This window comes from Athene cunicularia (assembly GCF_003259725.1).
Source record: "Athene cunicularia isolate RWA chromosome 4 unlocalized genomic scaffold, athCun1 chr4_part1, whole genome shotgun sequence".
Taxonomy (NCBI): Eukaryota; Metazoa; Chordata; class Aves; order Strigiformes; family Strigidae; genus Athene; species Athene cunicularia.
The window spans coordinates 656,215-677,327 of NW_020799098.1; the positions used below are offsets into that span (position 1 = coordinate 656,215).

At 48.3% G+C, this 21,113-nt stretch overlaps 1 protein-coding gene across 3 annotated transcripts in view; it reads right to left on the reverse strand.

Annotated features, from left to right (window-relative positions):
• EXOC6B (exocyst complex component 6B) overlaps positions 1-21,113 on the reverse strand; it is a 158,354-nt gene that overhangs the window by 7,834 nt on the left and 129,407 nt on the right. For all 3 annotated transcript variants that reach the window (XM_026847047.1, XM_026847046.1, XM_026847045.1), the window contains one exon: positions 583-695. In XM_026847047.1, the coding sequence (XP_026702848.1) occupies positions 583-695 (113 nt within the window). The remainder of the gene's footprint in view (positions 1-582; positions 696-21,113) is intronic.

Here is a 21,113-nt window from a genome sequence, read left to right on the forward strand (position 1 = left end):
GAGGAGAGGAGAGGAGAGGAGAGGAGAGGAGAGGAGAGGAGAGGAGAGGAGAGGAGAGAGGAGGAGTATTTTCAGCTGAAAGGGTCCTAAAATAATTATCTAGTCCAACGGCCTGACCACTTCAGGCCTCACCAAGAGTTAAAACATGGTATTAAGGACATTGTCTAAAAGCCTCTTAAAACACTGACAGGCTCGGAGCAGTTACACATGCCCACAGGTTAGCAAATTTTAAATGATTTGGGGGGCTTGAGATACACCTTTACAGTGGAATCCTGCTGCAAGACAAGGAAAACTCTGCTTAAGAGCGAAGCAAAAAGACAGGCTCAGCCAAGTCAGTGCTGTCTGACACCAAATCTGGGACTCAGTGGGATAAAAGAGGATTTTCCTGTTTGAGCTGTCACTGCCCACCCAGGGGTGAAATCTTCGCCCACTGGATCACAAGCAGCCTCCTGCTTCCCAGCCTGCTCCATCCAGCCCCACGCGTGATGGATCAGCTGCTGACACACACGTTTGCCCAAAATGAGATGGGGGGGGTGGGGGGTGTGTGTGAAAATGATCCCGGGTGTTGGGACCCGCACTCACTTTTCCAGCAGGATGAGGGCTGTCGTCGGGTTCACACGAAGATACTTGCACGTGGGTTGCCCGTAGTCAGCCAAATACGTCGACCAGTCCCACTGGATGAACAGATCTAAGAGCTGCAGCAAAGCAAAAAACAAACAGAAATAAGATTTTTTTAAAAGCTGGCGAGAGAGCAGGTGGTTTATATGAAAGCTGGCAAAGGTCCTGGGCAGGTGGCGTTAACCACAAAAAATGGTTTACAGTTTTCATTAATTTATTTAATATCGTTCTGCTAATGCGCAATCGTTAAATCATTCTTATTTAATTATTAATTTATTAATACTGAATGTTAATTTATGTGTATCTATATTAATTTAGCCACAGTGCACTCCGGCTACGTTATCTCTACCTTTGGGGTGAGTTAGAGGATGTGAGGACTGACACCCCCAGAGGTGCCCTGATGCCCTCAGCCACGGCGGGAGGGCACTTTTGGGGTCAAAGTCACCCCAAATTTCTTCTGTCCCCAAATAACCCCCCGGCATCGTTTGAAGCGCGCCACAAGGATTTCTCATCACGCTTGCTCCATCTCAGCATCTTCCAAGTGCTCTCTAAGTGCCTCTAATGACGGGAGCTCCCCGGGGAGCGGCTGTGGCACCCATCAGGCGCTCAGGGGTTTGTCTCGGGTGAGTGAAGCTACAGGAGGAGATTGAGATTCCCAGGTCTGTTTGTTACAGAAACCACCACCGACCTCAGCACCAGGGGATGGAAAAAGGGGGTTAATTCATCTGTCTGTGATGGGCCCTGCTCCAGACCCCCAAAACTTGCAGCTGAAGCCCTTCGGCTCCACAACAGAACCCCTCGGCACCCCATCCCTCCCTGCTGATTCAGGTGAGGGATGAGCAAACGACAGCCCAGGTTTCCTAAATGCCCTCTTCCCCCTCACCTCTCACATCCTTATTCTCCTTACAACACGAACAATGGGAGCTCCCACATCTTTCTCCCACTCCTGAGAGGACGGCCCTCACCTACCCACGAGAGCACAGCTGAGGATGGATGAGATGCAACCTTCATCTCCATCACTTAACCCAGGTTAATTAAGAGCAGCTGCATTTCCCCCCCATCCCCCTCCAACCTCCTGCCATGGAGAGCCGCTGTGACCACTCCGCTGCAGGACAGGTTGCCAAGCGCGTGGACGTCTCCATCGCCCACCTCTGCGTGTTCTCGGCGCCCACCACTGAAGCCTGGAGAAGAAGGACCATCCCGTGGCCAAGCGAGGCCCATAGAGGGCTCATTGTCCCCGCGTCTCCATGGTTTTCCTGGAGGCACCAGCACTGTTTAACAACACATCCCGCCCCGCCAAGAAGGGGATTTAGCTCCGCCGAGACCTCACGGTACAAAACAAAAATGTGCAACAAGATTCTTTTTGACTATGTAGGTCAGGGCAAAGAAAACAAGCTGTTGGGAACAATCCCTCGGGCTGGCGGGGGGGACGGATTAGCCGGGACCTAAGAGGGCTTTTCCAGCCCGCGGTCCCGCGCGGCTTTGTACGGCGGGTCCATTGTGTTAACTACAAACCCGAGCTGACCACCATTGGCAGGAGTTTTTTTTTTCCAATGGGCACCTTCAAGAGACAACCTTAAATATGATTTCACAGGCTCTTTTCATACAGCACAGCGGGGCCAAAACTCTTCTATCGGCTTTGCCAGCTGCTGGGGGGAAGTTGCGTGGTTGTACAGACTAAATTGGATCCCCCCCAATGCACCAAAGTCCTCTTGCTGGTGGCCCTGGGGAGCTGAACGTGTCTCTGGCAAACCACAAACAAAGCAGCATGAGTTACTGTCTTAGAAAGTGCATGGCCAGACTGTCGAGGGGCCAGGTAAACTGTTCATGGGGGTTGGAAATAAAGCCCCAGGAGAGAGGAACAAAAGAAGAACCAAAATTTAAAAAAGGGATGATTACAAGTGAGTTAGGAGAAGATGAAATAAAAAGCATCAGGAGGCATTAAAAAAATGAGGCAGGGAGGACAGCAGAGGCTCAGAGAACAATGCAGGAGCTCAGAGGATGGGGAAGGAAAGGGTTTGGAGAAACCTCCCATGCATGTCTCCAAGAGTGCAGCCAATCCAGCATGGGGAGTTTTTTAAGCATAAGTTGGACAAACGACCATGTCAGGCAGCTCAACCCTTGTTCTCCAGCTCAGGAGCTTGAGCTAACGCTCGCCATTCCCACCAGGGCCAGGTGACGTGGGGATGGCACACAGCCCTTGGCTCGCTGGCCATCCCCACCCCACAGCTTCACTTCAGCTCTGCTCCACCTCAGTTCAGATCAGCCGGGCTGAAGAGATGCAGCTCCCCGGCACGAGAGATGCACCACTACACCTTCCACTGCGCTGGCATCGGCCTCAAGGGATAGTTGGCAAGTTGTTTTATGGACTTGTTTTAACATGGACCTGCTAGAGCGGGGCCAGAGGAGGCCACGGAGATGCTCGGGGGGCTGGAGCCCCCCTGTGAGGACAGGCTGGGAGAGTTGGGGGGTTCAGCTGGAGGAGAGAAGGCTCCGGGGAGACCTTAGAGCGGCCCCCCAGGGCTGAAAGGGGCTGCAGGAAAGGGGGGGGACTCGTCATCAGGGGGAGGGATAGGACGAGGGGGAACGGGGTTAAACTGACAGAGGGGAGATTTAGATCAGATCTAAGGCAGAAATTGTTCCCTGTGAGGGGGGTGAGGCCCTGGCACAGGCTGCCCAGAGAAGCTGTGGCTGCCCCCTCCCTGGCAGGGCTCAAAACCAGGTTGGATGGGGCTTTGGGCAACCTGGGCTGGGGGAAGGTGGCCCTGCCCAGGGCAGGGGGGTGGGACTGAATGGGCTTTAAGGTCCCTTCCAAGTCTAACTATGCCATGATTCTATGATTTTACCGTCATCCATCACACTGTTTGGGTAGCTCCAGCTGTGTGCATCACAAGAGTGCAACAGGTACATTTGAGAGAAGCCCCAATGACTTGGGGATGTTGGTCACAGTTGGCTGAATATGAGCTGGTGGTGTGCCCAGGGGGGCAGGAAGGCCAACAGCAGCCTGGCTTGTGTCAGAAGTAGTGTGGCCAGCAGGGCCAGGGAAGGGGATCTGAGCCCTGTATTCAGCACTGATGAGGCTACACCTCAAATACTGGATACAGTTTTGGGCCCCTCACAACAAGAAAGACCTTGAGGTGCTGGAGCGTGGCCAGAGAAGGGCAACGGAGCTGGGGCAGGGTCTGGAGCACAGGTCTGCTGGGGAGCGGCTGGGGGAACTGGGGGGGTTCAGTCTGGAGAAGAGGAGGCTGAGGGGAGACCTCCTGGCCCTCTGCAACTCCCTGCCAGGAGGGGGCAGAGAGGGGGGATGAGTCTCTGGAGCCAAGGCCCCAGCGCCAGGCCCCGAGGGAATGGCCTCAAGTTGCACCAGGGGAGGTTTAAGTTGGATATTAGGAACAATTTCTTCCCCCAAACAGTTGTCAGTCACTGGACCAGGCTGCCCAGGGAAGTGGTGGAGTCACCACCCCTGAGGGTATTTAAAAGACGTGTAGATGTGGTGCCTGGCCACATGGTTTAGTGGTGGCCTTGGCAGCGTTGGGTTAACGGTTGAACTCCAGGATCTTAAGGGTCTTTTCCAGCCAAAATAATTCTGTGATTCTAAATAAGCCCCATCCTAAATGCGCTCCCACCTCACACTGGACCTTCCCCGAGCACTGGAAGAGCCACCCTCCCCCTGGCCGGCTCCTGACAGTGACAGATAGCCTGTGTATTTTACAACTGTTTGCCCACATCCATCTTGCTGGCGAGGAAGGTCCAAGGATAGCTGGGGCCAGCACCTTTGGCCCCTGGCTGCCACATGGTGCAGGGCATCGCCGGCGCTTGCAGGGCTCTGCCGCGGGTCGTGCTCCGTAGGAGAGAGGTCTTGCAGGAGGAAGCCTGACGGCTCAGGGCAAGCTGTCTCAAAACGATTTATCTGTCACATAAATGTGGTTTTATTGGTTTTACTGTTTAAACTTTTCACCTCTGCTGCTAAATCTGAACGACCGAAAAAAAAAAAAAAAAAAAAAAGAAAAAAAAAAGAGGAGCTTTTACTGCGAGGATGTGAAAGCAGAATGAGCTCAGCAAGCTGCAGACGTGCTGCGTGCGCAGAGCAGGGCTGAGAACCTGCAGCTTCCTGGGGCACGAGGAGTGTCTCTGCTGCGAGAGCGGGGAGAGGTTCATGACTTCAAAAATGAAGACATGGAAAATGGTTTGAGTGCGCCTCCAAAAGAAAGATACTGACAGAAAATAAAAATCCTTTTTATACACATGTATGAGCTCTTATTGAAATGGTGATTCAAGAGCGGGCAACCCTGGAAAGAATTAAACTGGGAACCAGTTCACAGCCTGCCCCAGGCTCCCTTTGGCAGGGGCCAAGAGGCTCTTTCTCCCCATTTCCCTCAGTTCCACCTCAAAAAACACTTCGCTGTCACTCCCCTTTCGTAATATCACCATCTCAAACTCTTCAAAGCATTTTTTTTTTTTTTTTTTTTTTTTGTGAGTTGTATTTTTTTTTTTCAAAGCAAAGGCGTCTTTTTACAGCCCTTGCATCAAGTATAGGGAAAGGATGGTTGCAACTTAATTGCAAAGGAAACTGGGACATTGCGATGACTTTGCAAGCTTCTCCCTCCAGATGCAAAGCAAAGCGGGACAGTCTGTTCTGTCTGACACGAGATGACAGTGCTGAATCTGGATAAAATTCTTTCAGCCAAGCCAGAAATAATGCAATGTGAAGCCAAACTGATTCAGAACACAGTTTGCGAGCTCTGCCGGCACCCGTGGATGAAGATCAGGGAAAGCACCAGCATTTGCAGGCTTGCACCAGCATCACAGCGGGCTCTGCACAAACTTGGGAGGTGATGCATGGCAGCTAAAGAAGGTGGCAGGGAAGGGAGACCCATATTTTTTTTAAGCTGAAAATAAACCCACGCGAAAGAGTCGTGTCCTGTCTCAGAGCAGGCAGGATGATGTTGCAGGGATAACTCTAAGGTAAGGGATCATCTCAGCCTTAAGGCCCTCTCCTCCCCTCCTCAAGCCTAAGAGATGAAGGTCAAGGGTTACTGCAGGACAGATGAAAATCCCTGAGCTCCCCAAATTCATGCAACACCCGCCTCTTCTGTTTTTCTCTTTTCTCCCTTCTGAACTGATGTAGCATCACTCTGAGCATCCAGAAACAGGGATTTGCCCCCAAACGCTTTGACCTGCAGCAAACTGCCACTTGAGAGGCACCAAATGCTCTGGGCCCACGGACAAGTCCACTGGAAGAGGAGTGTGACCATCCTCTGTCAGCAGAGGGAAGAGCTTCCCGGACACAACGGCCACAACACGGGGCACGATGTTACGTCCACTGGAGCGGGAAGCAAAACTTGTCCGAATTAAAAGGGAACAGCAACTGTCCAAAATTGCAGCCGCTCCAAGACACAAGAGCCGCCTGCAGTCCAGCCAGAAATGGAAACCACATCTTTCCGCTCCCCGGCAAGCAAACTTTTTGCTTTTTTTTCAGGCCCTGCCAAAGGGATTTGGTTGCATAAGAGACATGCGCCTCGGTCCCATTCGAGGCAGAAGAGCTGGCCCCACCTCTGCGCTCATGTCCGTGTCTTCCCTCGTGTCCTAGCCCTTTTGCTTTTTAATATCCTGACTTTGCAGAGCTGAAATCACCCATGAACATCAGTATTTATAAAGAGCCCTCACCAGATGCAGCCTGGCTCAAATGCCTCACGGCTACACAGTAGCTGGATGATAAAAGGAGAAACAACCCCAGCCTGAAGACTAACTCTCACTTTATTTCAAGGTCTAGGTCTGTTCCTAGACAAGAAAAGGCTCAGGGGGGACTCCCATCACGCTATTCCAGTACTTAAAGGGTGGCTACAAGGAGGTATGAAGGCTCTCTCTTCACAAGGAGCCACATGGAGAAGACAAGGCGTCTCCAAGTTGCACCAGGAAAGGCTTCGTCTCAACGTAAGAAAGAAATTTCTTACCGTGAGAACAATCATTCACTGGAAAAACTTCCCTGAGGATGTGGTAGAGTCCCCATTGCTGGACGTTTTCAAGAGGCGATGGGACAGGGTGTTGGATCATCTCATCAGGCTTCCTTTCCCATGAAAGGTTGGACCAGATGATCTTTCAAGGTCCTTCTAGACGGGGCTGTCCTATGGTTCTGAGATTCTATCCAAGAAACAAACACCCCTTCCCCTCTTATCCACCACAGTATTTACTCCCGGTGAGAAGAAAGAGCATCAAGGTGGCTTGAAAAGGACTTTCCTCTGCCAACAGCATCACAGGATCAGCAGAGATGGTGCAAGGGCTGGTGGGAAACATCCCATTAAAGAACTAAACCTTCCTTTCCAAAAAACCCCAAATATCCTTCCATAAAAACCCAACTCGATGATCCCAAGGGTCTTTTTCCGACCTGAATGATTCTATGATTCTACGAAATTAAGGAATTCTTGTGTCCCTGCAACTATTAATTACTCTTTTAGTCCTTTTTCCTCCAAGCACAGGTACAGTGGGAGACAAGACTCCTCTACTAAGGAGTTGTGCTCAGGGACAACACATTGGAGCTGCAACGTGTCACTGTCTGACACGTCTCCTGCAAAGCACCAACTGCTCTTAAAAACCCCCAAACAAAAAACCCACCATCAGCATGCACACACACACACCCTGAAGGATGAAAAGGGAAAGACAACTCCAGACCATTAGCTGGCAAATATTGCAACCTGTTTCAAAAAATTTAAACACAGCTATCCTGGATTTCTCACATCCAACCAAGCTAAGGGAATTAGAGTTAACTTCTTGTGACTTGAGGAGCCTGGCCTGGGTCTAGAGGTAGCGCCCACAGTGGGTGCATGAGATCTTCTTTGTGGTTGGTTTTTGGGGGGAGGATCAGATCAGGATGGAAGGGACAGCGATGCCACATGGTTACAGCCAGGCTTTTGTGATGAGCTTTCTGTCCCCTGGACGCCAGGGCGTAGAGAAGTGCAAATTAAGTTGGGTTTGGTGATTTCCTGCGTGGAAGCAGCACTCCTGCCCTGAAACCTGCTGAGGGTCACATTCACGAGCAACTGCTCTTGCTCTCTGGGGGCAGAGGGAGGGAATATTTTCAGAACCAAGCTGAACCCAGCTTAAAAAAGCTCTCTAATCCCTCTTTATCCTTCTAAACTCTCAGCCTGATGCTCCACTTCCCCAGTCTTTGTTAGGGGCAGCACACAGAATGAACCTGACACCTTCTACAAACCAGCTGTGCTTCAGTTTGCAAGAGATCACACCGTTAGCCTCCAAACCTACTGGCATCTTCTCTTTAAAAAGCTCATTTCACCGATTTAACACCCCAGCTCCTTTGATAAATGAGGCTCAGAGAAAGGCAGCACTCGGGTCCTACCATCGTCCCACCCAAACCACCTGTACGGAGGGACAAGACGCTTCCAGTGAGACCAGAAAACTCTCAGGTAAAACCTGGTCCTGCTGAGTACCTCCACCAGAAACTACCACATCCAAACCAGTGCCAACTCCCAGTTTACCCACATCTAAACTTGCCCACAACCCACCCCCACCCCCAGTTGAGCAGCCCCCACGCCAGGCAGCGGGTGAGTGTTATGGAGCACAAAAGCCCAAAGAGTTTCCAACATCAGCAGCCACAAACAAGTACATTCAAAATAATTTATCTTGGTGAGGTTTCAATTATACCTCATGGGAAAGTCATACTGAAAGAGAAAGAAATACTCTAACCCATGGGGAGACAGGGGTTTGGACAATAGCACTGCTAAGAAGAAAAGGCACCAGGAATTGGAACACGATGTTTGTTCGTTTACTTGTGAAAGATGCGGAGGGTGAAATCGTGGCCGAAGTAAAAGGAGAAGCAGATTTGTCACCAGTTTGACTGGAAAATATTTGCTCTACGTATCGATCGTGCTTTGCACAAGGGGGTGGAGAGCACCCACCGTAACCTGACGTTGTACAAACCAAGGGATCGAGACACATGGAGTGCAGGGAAGGTTAATCTTATCTTAGGTGCTTACCAGACCTGCCCGCAAGAGAGAGAGATGGGCTTCTAGGAGGTACTGTAGGGCACAGAGTGCCGTCCACCTGCCTGGACCTCTCTGTAAGGCACAACAACTCCGTGTTCAAGTGACCCCTCCAGGTCTCCTGGGCAGATGTCCCACCTGGGGCTGTCCTTCCTCTGAAACGCTCATGCTGGAGGGAGGAGAACTGATTCAAAGTTCCGCATTTCACATTTTAACTGGACTGATTTTGCAAGTTAAGGCAGCAATTTTATCTTTCCTTTCCTTTTCTTTACCTTTTTTTTTTTTTTTTTTTCCCCCCCCTCTGTTTACTTATGTCTGCAAAAGTAAAAAAGTTCCTGGAAAAAAACACGAGAAGATTCTGGAAGGATTTATGGCAGATGAGACAACATGTAACAGAGAAAGGTTTGAGACCAACAAAGCCCCAATCTGTCCAGTCTGGATTATTGTCAGATTCATATTATTGCCTGTTTATAGGTTTTTGTATTTCTTACACCAGATTTCCAGCGGAATGTCTCCAGAAAGATTTTTGCCCGAGTTGTGTGCACAGAAAGGTACTTCTGGTTTTCCATCTGCGAATGTTCATCGTTTATCAGGAGGAAAACCTCTGGCTTTCCACCTGCTTGGAAGTAACTCTGTAATTACACAGGCTGACTTTTCTACTGTTTCAGAAGATACTTATTCCAAGGGTCTCGTTAAAAATCTTAACAAACACAATTTTACCCCCCAAAATGTTGTAATTTTTGATTGTAGCTCACTTCCGCACTTACGGCAAAAAAACTCCCCTTTGGGTTAAATCTGGCTTTGAGGAATCCACCTTCTCCTCCCAGCCTGCAACACGAAACCACAAGAAGGAGCCACGAAAGGTTGTCGGGCTTCAAGAGAAGTGATGCAAAGCAGCCCAAGAGCGAAGGGTGGGGAGGCTGAGGATTAGCACATCGTGTTACGGTGACAGTCTCAAAGACGGCTGGAAAGTCCCTACCAGCTTCGTTCACGCTCCTCCTGACTTTGATGGTGCAGGATCACGGCTTTAGTCATTCGCTGGAGGCTTGCCCACAGGGAAGGCTCAACTGAATTCTAGGGAAATCCCAAGTTTCTCTGACCATCACAAAGCACTGTGCAATGATGCTTGAAAAATAAAACCCAAAAACAAACCCACAACAAACCAAGGCATGAAAATTATTTGGTAGGAAACCACTGGGATTTCAATGTTTCTGAATAAAATCAGTTGGTTCTAATGATAACCACCCAGATGGGGGGTTTTGTGAATGGCCGAAAGAACAAAAGGAAACTGCTTTGCTGGGTTTAGTAGCCAATTTGCACTTAGAAAAATAATTATTTAGACTCATCAAATTCTCCACGCAGGTTCACAAGTTTGCATGGTGCTTTCCTCCGGGAGAAGACGACCCTATTTCTACCCTCCAGATCCTACAATCTGCGTAAGACAAAGAGACAATACTGGGCAGCGGCCAAAAGAAATGAAAGAGCCTCGGAAGACTGTTCTCCAGGGACCGCTATTGAATAACACTTTGCGTTTCCATTTAACCATCACAAAGGGGGATTTATTCCTGAAGCAAAGATGTCTCCCTTAGAAGCATCCCCCCAGTAGCCTCTCTGGCTCAGATCTTCGGGGGGCACAGCCAGGAGGTGCACCCATTGCTCTGCCTGGCAAGGATGGAGCCTGGCTAAACACTCGGGGTCAACGCCAGTGGTTACGGGGGCCAAATTTCGGATGCAATGCTTGGAAAGAGCTCAGCTTGTAGGTGATTATTCTTAGAAGCATTTTTGAAGCTATTATGGGGAGGAGAAGCTGGATTTGCTCATGCTCCCGTGGTCGGGAGATGATGGCACCGTGCGTTCAGGTACCCCGTGTATACAGAAATGCCTTGGCTGCTGCTAGACCCCGGGTGCATACAGCATTTATCTGACTCGTCCTGCCTGACCTGCACTTCCAAATCAGTGGGAAATGTTAAGAAGTAACATGGAAAATCCATGGAATGTTAAGAAATAACATGGATGTTTCAGTATTAAGAAAGAACATGGAAAATCCCATCTCAGCGGCAGCTCAGGACACTTTAGGGAGGGAGGAGAAGAGTTAACAAGAGCACAAAAATGCAAAAAACTCTCTAAACATGGAAAAGTGTGTTGAGAGGGGAGAAGAGCAGCGATCCTCCAAATAAGGCTGTGCACAAACCACCTCTACCATCAACCCTACAGTGTCAGAGGGGAGAAAAAAATCACTTTAAATGTTGCCTTTCTAGGGAAAAATGCTCCCAACTAATTGACAGATCGCAGCCAAGAAGCTTTTGGGCCAGGAGAGGTTAACGCTCCCCCGTCTGCTGACACTGCAGCAGCAAATCTGGGTACCTGCAGAGAGCTCAGGGTCTGCCCAGAAGACAACGGAGCCACGTTTTGTGATAAAAACAACCCCACTTGGTGCCACCAGCCAGCCCGGACGTGATGCCCAGATATCCCGGTGAGGGGCATCATGTGGTGTTTTCCCCATGAAGGGGGGTCCCACCAGCAGCGGGGAGCAGGGAAATCAGTGGAGCCTTTCTGAGCTCAGCAATGAGGGTCCCTTTTTTCCACTGTCCAAAAAAGCCATGATACTGGAGTTAAACTGTTCCTGCCGTCCCTAAAGGCATCTCCTCCCCCCACCCCACAGCCCGGCACTTGCTGGGTACCAAACTGTGCCGTGGGGCCAGCACGCCACGCTTATTTTTCCTGTTGCTCAGCTGATGCCAAGGCCTCTGCAAAGTTGCATTTTTCTTTTGTTTACACATTAAAAAAGGGGATGAAAAAAAAAAAAAAAAAAAAAAAAAAAAAAAAAAAAAAAAAAAAAAAAAAGCGGTGACCTCTCGCTAACCCCAGCCGGTCTATGAGAAGCTGCCGCTGCCTTCACCTCCGAATGAACTTTCAGATTATCTCAGACAAGATTCACCTTGCATTGAACTTGTACCCTGCGCGGCAGCACACAGTCACGTAACCTTGATTAAACATTACAGCGTAACGCGGCTATAAATTTAATGAGCATTATCAGCGCGCTTCCTCCCGGCCTCCTCGGGCAGGGGGAGCGATGCAAACGCCGGGAGGTGCTGGGGGATCCAGGCCTGGTGTGCACCGGCACGGGCAGGGGATGGAGAAGCAGCTATCTGAGGGAACAGGAGGGAGATAAAGCTGCTCCTGCGCTGTCCTCTGTGCATGCAATGAGTTGTGTCCGGCCTCAGCAGCAGCTCCCGCAGGAGCGAGCGGCTCTGGGTGCCCGTTGTGAGCAGGACGACCCATGGGAGGGTTTTGCACAGCTTTCTGTTCCAAAGGCTCGAGATAAAAAAAAAAAAAAAAAAAAAAAAAAAAAAAAAAGAAAAGAGCAACAAGGAGAGATAAGCAGCGTGGCGATCCCTTCACCCAGCAGGAAACCTTCCTCAGGCCACGGCCTCCTAAACTCTGGCTGCCCTCTTCACGCAAAGCGGAGCAGCCCGTCGCCGTCCTCCCATTTATTTTTCAAGACACACGCGTGAGGGAGGCCGAGGCAGCCGCCTCTTCATCTCCCAGCTGACACGTAAGGAAAGGGAGAGCTCAGCATCGGCGATTCCTGCCACAGAGGTCACTCGCCCGGTCGAGAGGAGAGTATCTGGGCGGTGAAATAGATACGCTCAAGTTCAAGTGCTTGAAATACCTTTTTTTTAAAAAAAAAACCCCACTCAAAACTAAACTAATATATCCCCTGCTTTTCATGATAACTTCCTCCTTATCCTCAGTGGTTTTGTTTAGCAGATCTATTGTTCTCAGAGAGCCTTGCCCTGGGGTCCAATTTGACTGTGTTCTCATTTTTCCCCCTATGTAACTGATGCTTATTTCTTTAAGCTCTACTGTAAACAGAAAACACACTGCAGTGCCCTTGCCTGGCTTTGCAGGAGGCAGGCTCAGACCTGGAACTACTTCTTTTTTGTGTTGTGGGTTTTTCTTGTTTTTTGGTTGTTTTTTTTGTTTTTTTTTTTTAATACAGGAAACGAAAAGATTGGGCTTGCTTGCTTCAAGGATTCAAACACCTGTGGGATGCGGGAAGACGGCTGTGGTACCCGCGGGTGGTCCGGGCTCGCAGCGGGGACCACACGGCTCCAGCGCTGCTTTGCTGGATAAATGACCCTTTTTTTTTATTCACTTGCAAGGCTGGAAATGTGCCACTTTCCTAATTATAGACCTCTTTAATGTCCATCAGCAGGGGCTGAGGAGGTGAGCAGCATCATTTGGAGGTGTCAGGAAGTTCTTTGAGGTGCTCAGGGTGAACGAGAAAGCCACCAGAGAGCATTCCCCTCGATGGGGTGGCACGTGGGGAACAAATGCAAAATAAAACCTTCCCAGAGGGGAATGCATCAGGGATGGTTGGAGGAACCCAACAGGAGATGGGGATTTGGTGGGTGCTGGGGGCACCGAGATGTGGTTTTGTGCTTCCCATCATTTACTCGTCGTGGGTTTGGTCCTCACCCAGAGAAACATCCTCACCCCGGCAGACAGCAAAGGGGGAGCTTGGGGGATGCAAGGACTGCTTGTGCTGCACCACTAAGGAAACATTTTGAGCAAAAGGGTGGTTTTTCCTCCATTTGCTGGCCTCATGGCTCCTCTCTGCCTTGGTTCCTAGATCAGCCTCCCAGGAGAATCACAGAATCACTGAGGTTGGAAAAGACCCTTAAGATCCTGGAGTCCAACCATTAACCCAACACTGCCACAGCCACCACTAAACCATGTCCCCAGGCACCACGTCTACACCTCATATCCGACTTAAACCTCCCCTGGTGCAGCTTGAGGTCATTTCCTATATCACCTGTTCCTTGGGAGACCAACATCCACCTCGCTCCAACCTCCCTTCAGGGAGTTGTAGACAGTCATCAGGTCTCCCCCGAGTCTCATTTCTCCAGACTGAACCCCCCCAGTTCCCCCAGCCGCTCCCCAGCAGACCTGTGCTCCAGACCCTGCACCAGCTCTGTTGCTCTTCTCTGGATACACTCTAGCACCTCAAGGTCTTTCTCATAGTGAGGGGCCCAAAACTGAACCCAGTATCTGAGGTGTGGAGAAGACTTACTCCAGCACAGCTGGCAGGAGCCTGCCCAAAGAAGATGGATCTAGCATCAGTGCAGAAGAAACTGGTGACACTGGGGTCTCTGCCCAAGGCAGAGGATGCAAAGGGCAGGGGCCAGGGGATGGAGGACGTGGCCTCAGATGCCACCAGCTCCCACCGAGAAGGTTTGCTCGGCTTTGCAAACACACCAGCTCCCAGAGATGTCCTCCCCAAAGGCGCCCGTGTTCCCTCTATCTATCAGCATCACCTGCAAAACTAATTTACCCTGTCAAGTAACCCGGCAATTTGGGTGGTTGATTAGAACTATTTTTATAAGGCTGCAGGATATATATTTCCAGAGTCTGAAATAGTGTTTGGAAAACAGCGAGAGCCATTTAGAGCCATTTAGTGTATTCTACAGAGAGGCAGACGCACAAGCAAATGGATATTTAAAACAGCTGTGAAGACAAGACTGGTGGGAGACATTTGGCTAAAAGCAAACACAGAAACAAAATAACTTTGCAGAAGGTTAGAAATCAGTCAATTTGGTAATGCCCGACGTCAGGGGAAAAAAGAAAAACCAACTGTCTTTCTTCAGGTTCTAGAGACTAACAAATTAGCATGTAAAATGTAAAGATTGAAGTTCATTATTTCATTATATTTTCCAGCCACACTGTAAAAAAAGTGTCTTTTTGGGTTGAGTGGGCACCACCAAACTTGCCCTTGGGATGGGTCATCTTAGCACCTACAGGATAAAGCACATTTTACACGCTAAGGCCATGAAACTGCTGGGCTCCAGTTGATGGCGACAGGTGAACTGATGCTTTTTTTTGGGGGGTTGTATGCTCTAGACCCCAGACTTTCAGGCGTGACCCAAAACGTGCTTTCAGGAAGGGTTAAAAGACAAGGGTTTAAAATTCATACCCATGTCAGGTTTGTTTGGAAGCCTCGCCAGCCACCTCCTGCCCTACAGCGACCCTCCCCTTTCTAGAAAATATTGAGCTTAGCTGAACCTCTTGTATTTTTGGTGCGTGCAAACCATTTTGGGAACTTTAAGTTTGCAGGAAAGTAATGGGGAGGGGGGAAAAAAATGCAGTGTTATGTGGAAAGCATGCCACATTTGCTTTTGGCATCCTGAAAAACCTCTTGAAAATACCCAGGGTGACCAAAGTCCAGCTTCCAATTAATGCGACCCCCAATCCATGCCCATGCAGGGCATGCTTTCCTGGAACTAAGTAAGATGCGATGAAGAGGCTGAACATCAGGAGGGATCCCAGCTGAAGCAGCATTTAATCCTGCTGCTGCATCCGCCAGGCAGCCCTGGGCACGGGGAGATCCAGTAGGATTTATGGTTGTTTGTTGTAGATAAAAAAAAACAAAACACCACCTCAACCTTCGGAGGAATCTGAAGACAAAAGCAAAGGCTTTTCCTTAAGCGGTGTCACACTAACCTCTGGATGGCCTCGCGCTTATTGTCACAGCCTTGGAAAGGTATAAACAAAGGCGGATTTCGGATGCCAAGAGCCGGGTTAGGAGAGAAAGGAAAGGCACCGCTGCTGCGAAATCCCCTTTGCCCTGACATCTAGGGTATAAATCCCAGGAAGAGATGTTTTATGATGTGCACGCAGAGTTATCGCCCTATTATAAAGCAATTTGTGGGGAAAAAAAGGTGATAGCGGATGACGGCACGGTCCCAGCGGAGAGGGGAATTCGATACCTGCGGCCGGGGCGGCGATGGGGAGGTGGCGCGAGGCTTTGCGAAGGGCTGGAGGCAATAGGAGAAAGTCCCTTTTGGAGTTAAACATGCTCTGTAAGCACACTGGTAGGGTTTGGGGTGAGAGTGGTTCCCAAGGGCTGAGGTGGGACCCCAAAAGGTGCTGTCCTGCTTAAGGACAGGTTGCACGGTGTGTTGCCTAAACCTGATGCTCCCCCTGTGCCACAGGGGTCAGTCTCAACGCTCAACAGCATTTCAAAGGCAGGTCTTTTTTTCAAAACTTTGGGGAATTTTAAATGTGCCAGGAGAAAACTGCTCTGGCAGGTTTGAGGTAAAATATGGAAGGGGAAAAAAAAATAAAAGGAGGAAAAATGAAAAGAAAGGGGAAAAGGAAAAAAAGAAAAAAAAAAAAAGAAAGAAGATGAAAATAAAAAGAAAAAAGACAAAAATTAAGAAAAAAGAACAAAAAAAAGAAAAAAAAAGAAGGAAAAGGAAAATAAGAAGAAAAAAATAAAACAAGAAGAAAAAGATAAGACAGAAAATAACAGTAATAAAAAAAAAAAAAGACAGAAAAATTTCATTTAGAAGGAATTTCAGAGGAGAGGGATTTGCCAGAGCAGATAAAAACTCCTATATGGAACCTGCATCTGCTCAGGGAACTGCCGCCCAGATTTCAGCACCAGACTTCCAGTTCCAGGTCTGACGGACCCATTAACTCCCAACTACTTCAGTGTGGCCACAGGTGATGAAAACCCTCCAAAACCAGCAAGACCCTCAAGAATTTGGCCAGCTCACGCAACATCAGTTCACTCAATCCTAAACTAAACAGAGCTCAGCTTTAAGTCCGGCCTTAGCAGCCTCGCTTTGAGGCCGAGCATCCCTTTTTCTGGGCAATTTCAACCCAAAATGAGGGGGGCTGCTTCAGCTGGGTGCTGGCACTATACAATACCACTCTGCACCATTTCCTTCTATTGAAAGTGTTCTTTTTTCTCAAGGTTTCGCAGACAGCGGGGCTCACCCGTAGGCACACGCATTTCCTTCACCCTTTTGCTGCCTCATTCACTTCTTTCCGCCGCCTCATCCTGCTGCCCGCCCAGCCCGGCAGGCAGGAGCAGGCAGCCGGGCCAAGGCGTCTGCTCACCCTTTCCTGTGCTCCAACGGCGGTGTTTGAGGAAGGATAAAACGACACGGATTTGTCTTTATTTACACCAAACTGTTTACCTTCTTCTTTCTTTTGCTAATTTTATTATTGTTTGATAGGAACATAAAGCAGAAGCCCAGCAGATCAATGCCAGAGGCTCCCAACCAAAGGGCTTCTTGCAAACTTCCTTTTGGTTGCTATAACATTTTTGCGGGGTTATGAACTCCTTAAACAAACAGCTGAGGTCATTGTTAGCTAAGGAAAAAAAATAAATTAAAAAAATAAAAAAGCAAGACTAATGTTACAGCCAGAGTGGAAGCTGCTTTGCACAAAAGGGAGCTGAATGGTGCACGGCAAAATCCATGGCAAAAAAAAAAGAATCACAAGTGGTGCACATGCTTTCCATCTGCCAGTCCAAGCCACTCTCTCCACGTTATTAAGATGACAAAACCTGGACACATAAGCCCCACTGTATTTTGAGTTCTCAACCCCGATCCTGGGGGTCACTGCCCAGAGAAGAGGAACTTTTGGTGGCAACAACACTGCCTCTTCCAATCTCTTGACATGGTATCACAAGATAAGAGCAATCCCAGCCCCTCCAGTGCCCAAGAGACAGCTCTGGAAGGGCTGCAGATGGTTCTGGAGATACTTTGTCCTCCAGCTTGCCCAGAAAAACCATTAGCAAAGCAGCACTGGTGCAACAGCCGTTTATCAAAGCCACGTGTCTCACAATGGCTTGTAACAAGGATTCAAAAAACTTTTTATCCCGAAAATCGACACTGAAAACTTCTTCCTTAACAGGAGGAACTTTGCAAGAGCCATACGTTGTCCCAAGGACACGTGCAAGCCACCAAGCAGAGGGTGATGGCATTGAGCAGCTCATTTCCCAAGCAAATACCGGCCCAAGGTTTCCCACTGGCAGAGCCAGAGGTTTGCAAGTGAAGGCTCGTGTCGTGGGTGGATGGGATATTTTAACACTTCCCAAAGAGCTGCAAAGCTCTGAATCCAGAGGAAAGAAATCCTGCAACCAGATACTTCCGAAGATAAGTTCTGATCAGCATAAAAATAATTGAACTGGGTTTGTGTGCCGTTCCCAGCAGATGAAGCTGGTGCCCTCAGCCATCTTCCACTTAACTCCTTCAGGTGATGGTTATTTCCAGCAAAAACTTCCATCTGCAATCACACCAGTTGCACCCATGGCAGAAGGATTTGAAGGACTGAGTGTTAATAAGAAAAAGGGGTTGGGAAAGGAAAGGGAAGGAATGGCAACAGTGATGTTATGGGAAAGAAATAAATCACTAAGAGGGCGCTCATCAAAGCCAGAGGATGCTGGAGTGACCCTATCAAAGACCATACATGAATATCAGTAAATTTAGACAAAAGGAAAGAATGAGATATAAGCACATTGCAACAGAAAAGGCAGAGAGGCCTCTTAACCTCAAAATTTACAGTCAGAGTCTGCCTGGCTGTCTCTGCACCCAACCTCTTCCCATCTCCTGATCCATATGGGATAGAATTACTCGTACATCCCCGGAGGCAATCGCATGCAGGGTTTCGTTTCCAATCGCCAGCGAAACTACAATTTCCACTCCGCAGGATTGCTCTCACCCTTTGGTGAACTTCGGGGTTTTGGAGAACCAGCCCAGAGTCTGCAGTTGTGTCTCCCCAGAGGTTTGCTGTAAATCATACACCAAGAGCAGGATCCACCTCTAACACAATTCCCTCTCTCCTGCAGCAGATGCAGCAGAGACAGGCTGGATGGACAACCCCGGGAGAAGTTGGGCAAGCAGCACTTCTCGCACCCCTGAAACCTTCACGCAACTTCAAACCTCTGCAAAGAAATTCCTGTTTATATGCTGCTGCTCATCCATCTTTGCTGCTAACAAGCCTCTCTCTGAGCCTCATTTCTCATTCCTGCCTTAATGCTTTCTCCCACATTTCTTCCTCTTGCTTCGAGATTTTCCTCTCCAAGCCACCGGCTGTGCCTGATACTCTTTTCTCTTTAAAAAGGGCTTATTTTCTGAACAGCCCAGAAAGCCTCCAGTCTCCCGAGACAGAAGCATGAATAAATTAGTGAATTCAAAAAGAAAGAAAAAATTAAAAATAAATAAAAGCCAAGCAAGCTCATGGCATGTGCTGAACTTTCCTTGTGCTCAAATACAAATTTTCCATGACATCTCATCACTTATTTAGTCTGTGGGCCCGTGACCTTCCGTGTATCACTGTACTCCACTGATAGATCAGCAACACCTCTGCCCACCTACACCCTCACCCAGCCCCAGAGGAGACAGCAAAGCCTCCAGGAAACCCCAGCTCTGCTTGAAAGAAAGCATATTTGAAGAGTTGGTCGTACAACTGAGCTACGGGACTACTGAGTTTTAGTAAAAATGAAAAAAAAAAAAAAATCCTTGTAGACTGAGAAGATTTAGAGAGAAACACCAGCGGAGATGGAAATCATATGGGTTATTAATCATCTGCCTGCTCAAAAGGCTTGATCTAATGCCTAAAGCAGAAGTGCAAAGACGATGTGATGGGCAAGAGGGAAAACAACGGTGCTTTTAGCAGCCCGGAGAACCTCAGGCTTCTGATATTCTCCTCCTCTTGCACCACAGATGTGTGTGATGTTAAATATCGTGGTGCCTGTCGAACCTGTCCCTGGGAGGGAGCCACCAGAAGGGCTCCAGCAGAAGTTCTCCTCCTCCTCACCTGAAGCAACCCCCTGGTCCCGGCTGCTCCGTGCAGGGCAGTACAGCTTGCTCACCCTGGAGGGACACAGAAAATAACTAAAAGGGGGGGGAAAAAAAAAAAATCAGTTTTCTGCAGATTTTGAGGAGGCGTCTGCGCTCCCACTGCAAAACCCTTCGGTGGTGAAGACACCGCGTGGGAGAAGTGGCTGCGATGGAGTTGAGAAGAGCATAAAGAAGCTGCAGGAAATACTGTGGCACAGTTGTTATCATCCACAGGGATGAGGCTGTTGTGGGTGAGCTCGGCCCTGAAATGCTCCAGGAAATAAAGATGAACAAATCGTACAATCATAGAACGGTTTGGGTCGGAAGGCACCTTAAAGACCATCTTGTTCCAACACCCAAATAAAACCCAGACATTTTAGAGATGCTGAAAATGGGCAGCTCCATTAAAAAAAAAAATAAAATAAAATAATTAGACCACGTGGGACTTCAGGGTCAAGTCATTTTCAGAGCCAGCCAGGGGCTTGTAAAAAGGGCCATGTCCTAAGTCCTAAACAAGCGTTTCAGCAAGCACCAAATTAAGCAAGCTCGGCTTTATATAAATTTATGTCTTAGGACTGACTGACTTTGATACAAGGATGGGCCAACCCCGCTTGAACCTTATCCCATCCATAAAACCCTTTCCCGATGGATTCTCCGGGCGTAACAAAGCGTGAGCTCTCGGCGCAGCCCCTTGCTAGAGACAGCACTTGTGGGACTCCCCCTCTTATCCTATTTCCACAAAACTTGTAGTAATTTAATAACCCTCCACCCTGTGTGAAATTTCAGCAAACTCTTTCGATGAGTTCAAAAAGGGTCGGGAGGAGCGGAAGGGGAAAAGCGTGGGCTCAACTCGCAGGCAACGTGGCTGCCCGGGTGTTGGTTTCCTTTGGAAAGTATTAGACTAGATGTAGGATTATATCACATATCTAAAATTATATAAAAAGATATATGATTATATAAAATTCATATTATACAATACATATTCTATATCTTTTATCTATTTTACAGATCCCAGGCAAAATTTATGGGCAATTCGGAATCCTTCTTGCCAAGCAGCATCACAAAAAAGAAGAGATTTCAGCGAACTCGTTCGACAAGTTCAAAACGTGTTGAGAGGAGCAGAGGGGGAAACGCACAGGCAAAACGTGGAGGCAACATGACTGCCTGGCTCTTCCTTTGGGAAGGATGAGGCTAGATATAAGACTAAATTATATACTATATATTATTATATTACATTATATATAACATTAGCTATTAAATTAATATAAAATATATCAAATTAGATATATAATTATATATTCTATATTATAATATAGAATATCATACATATTATTATATATACAACAAATATATTTGGGGGTTGGACTAGATGACCTTTAAAGGTCCCTTCCAACCCAAACCATTCTATTGATTAGTCTATATGCTATATATCCCAGGCATATAGGGATATAACAATTACTTATACGGGTAATTCAGCATCCTTTGAGCCAAGGGGCATCACAAAAGAGAAAAAAGAAAAGATTGAGGATGGAGAGACAGCGCAAGAAGCTGTACTGTGAGGAGAAATTAAGTAGTGAAGGGCACAGAGTGTTTTCAGTTAAAGATTTTTTTTTAAAAAAAAAGGGACAAGGGAGGATTACGGAGTGATTGCCAGGAGGATGGGTGCACACTGCAGGTAATGGCAGAGGAACCACACGCAGTTCCTCAGGGGCTTAAGGAAGCAGCAAACGGTTTATTAAGAAAACCAAGGAGGATGCTGCTGTACCTGTCGCCACAGCTGCAGCAATGGCCTTCAGCCACTGAAGGGATTCAGATTTATTGCAATCATGAATATTAATTAAGATCTAGGATCAGAAAT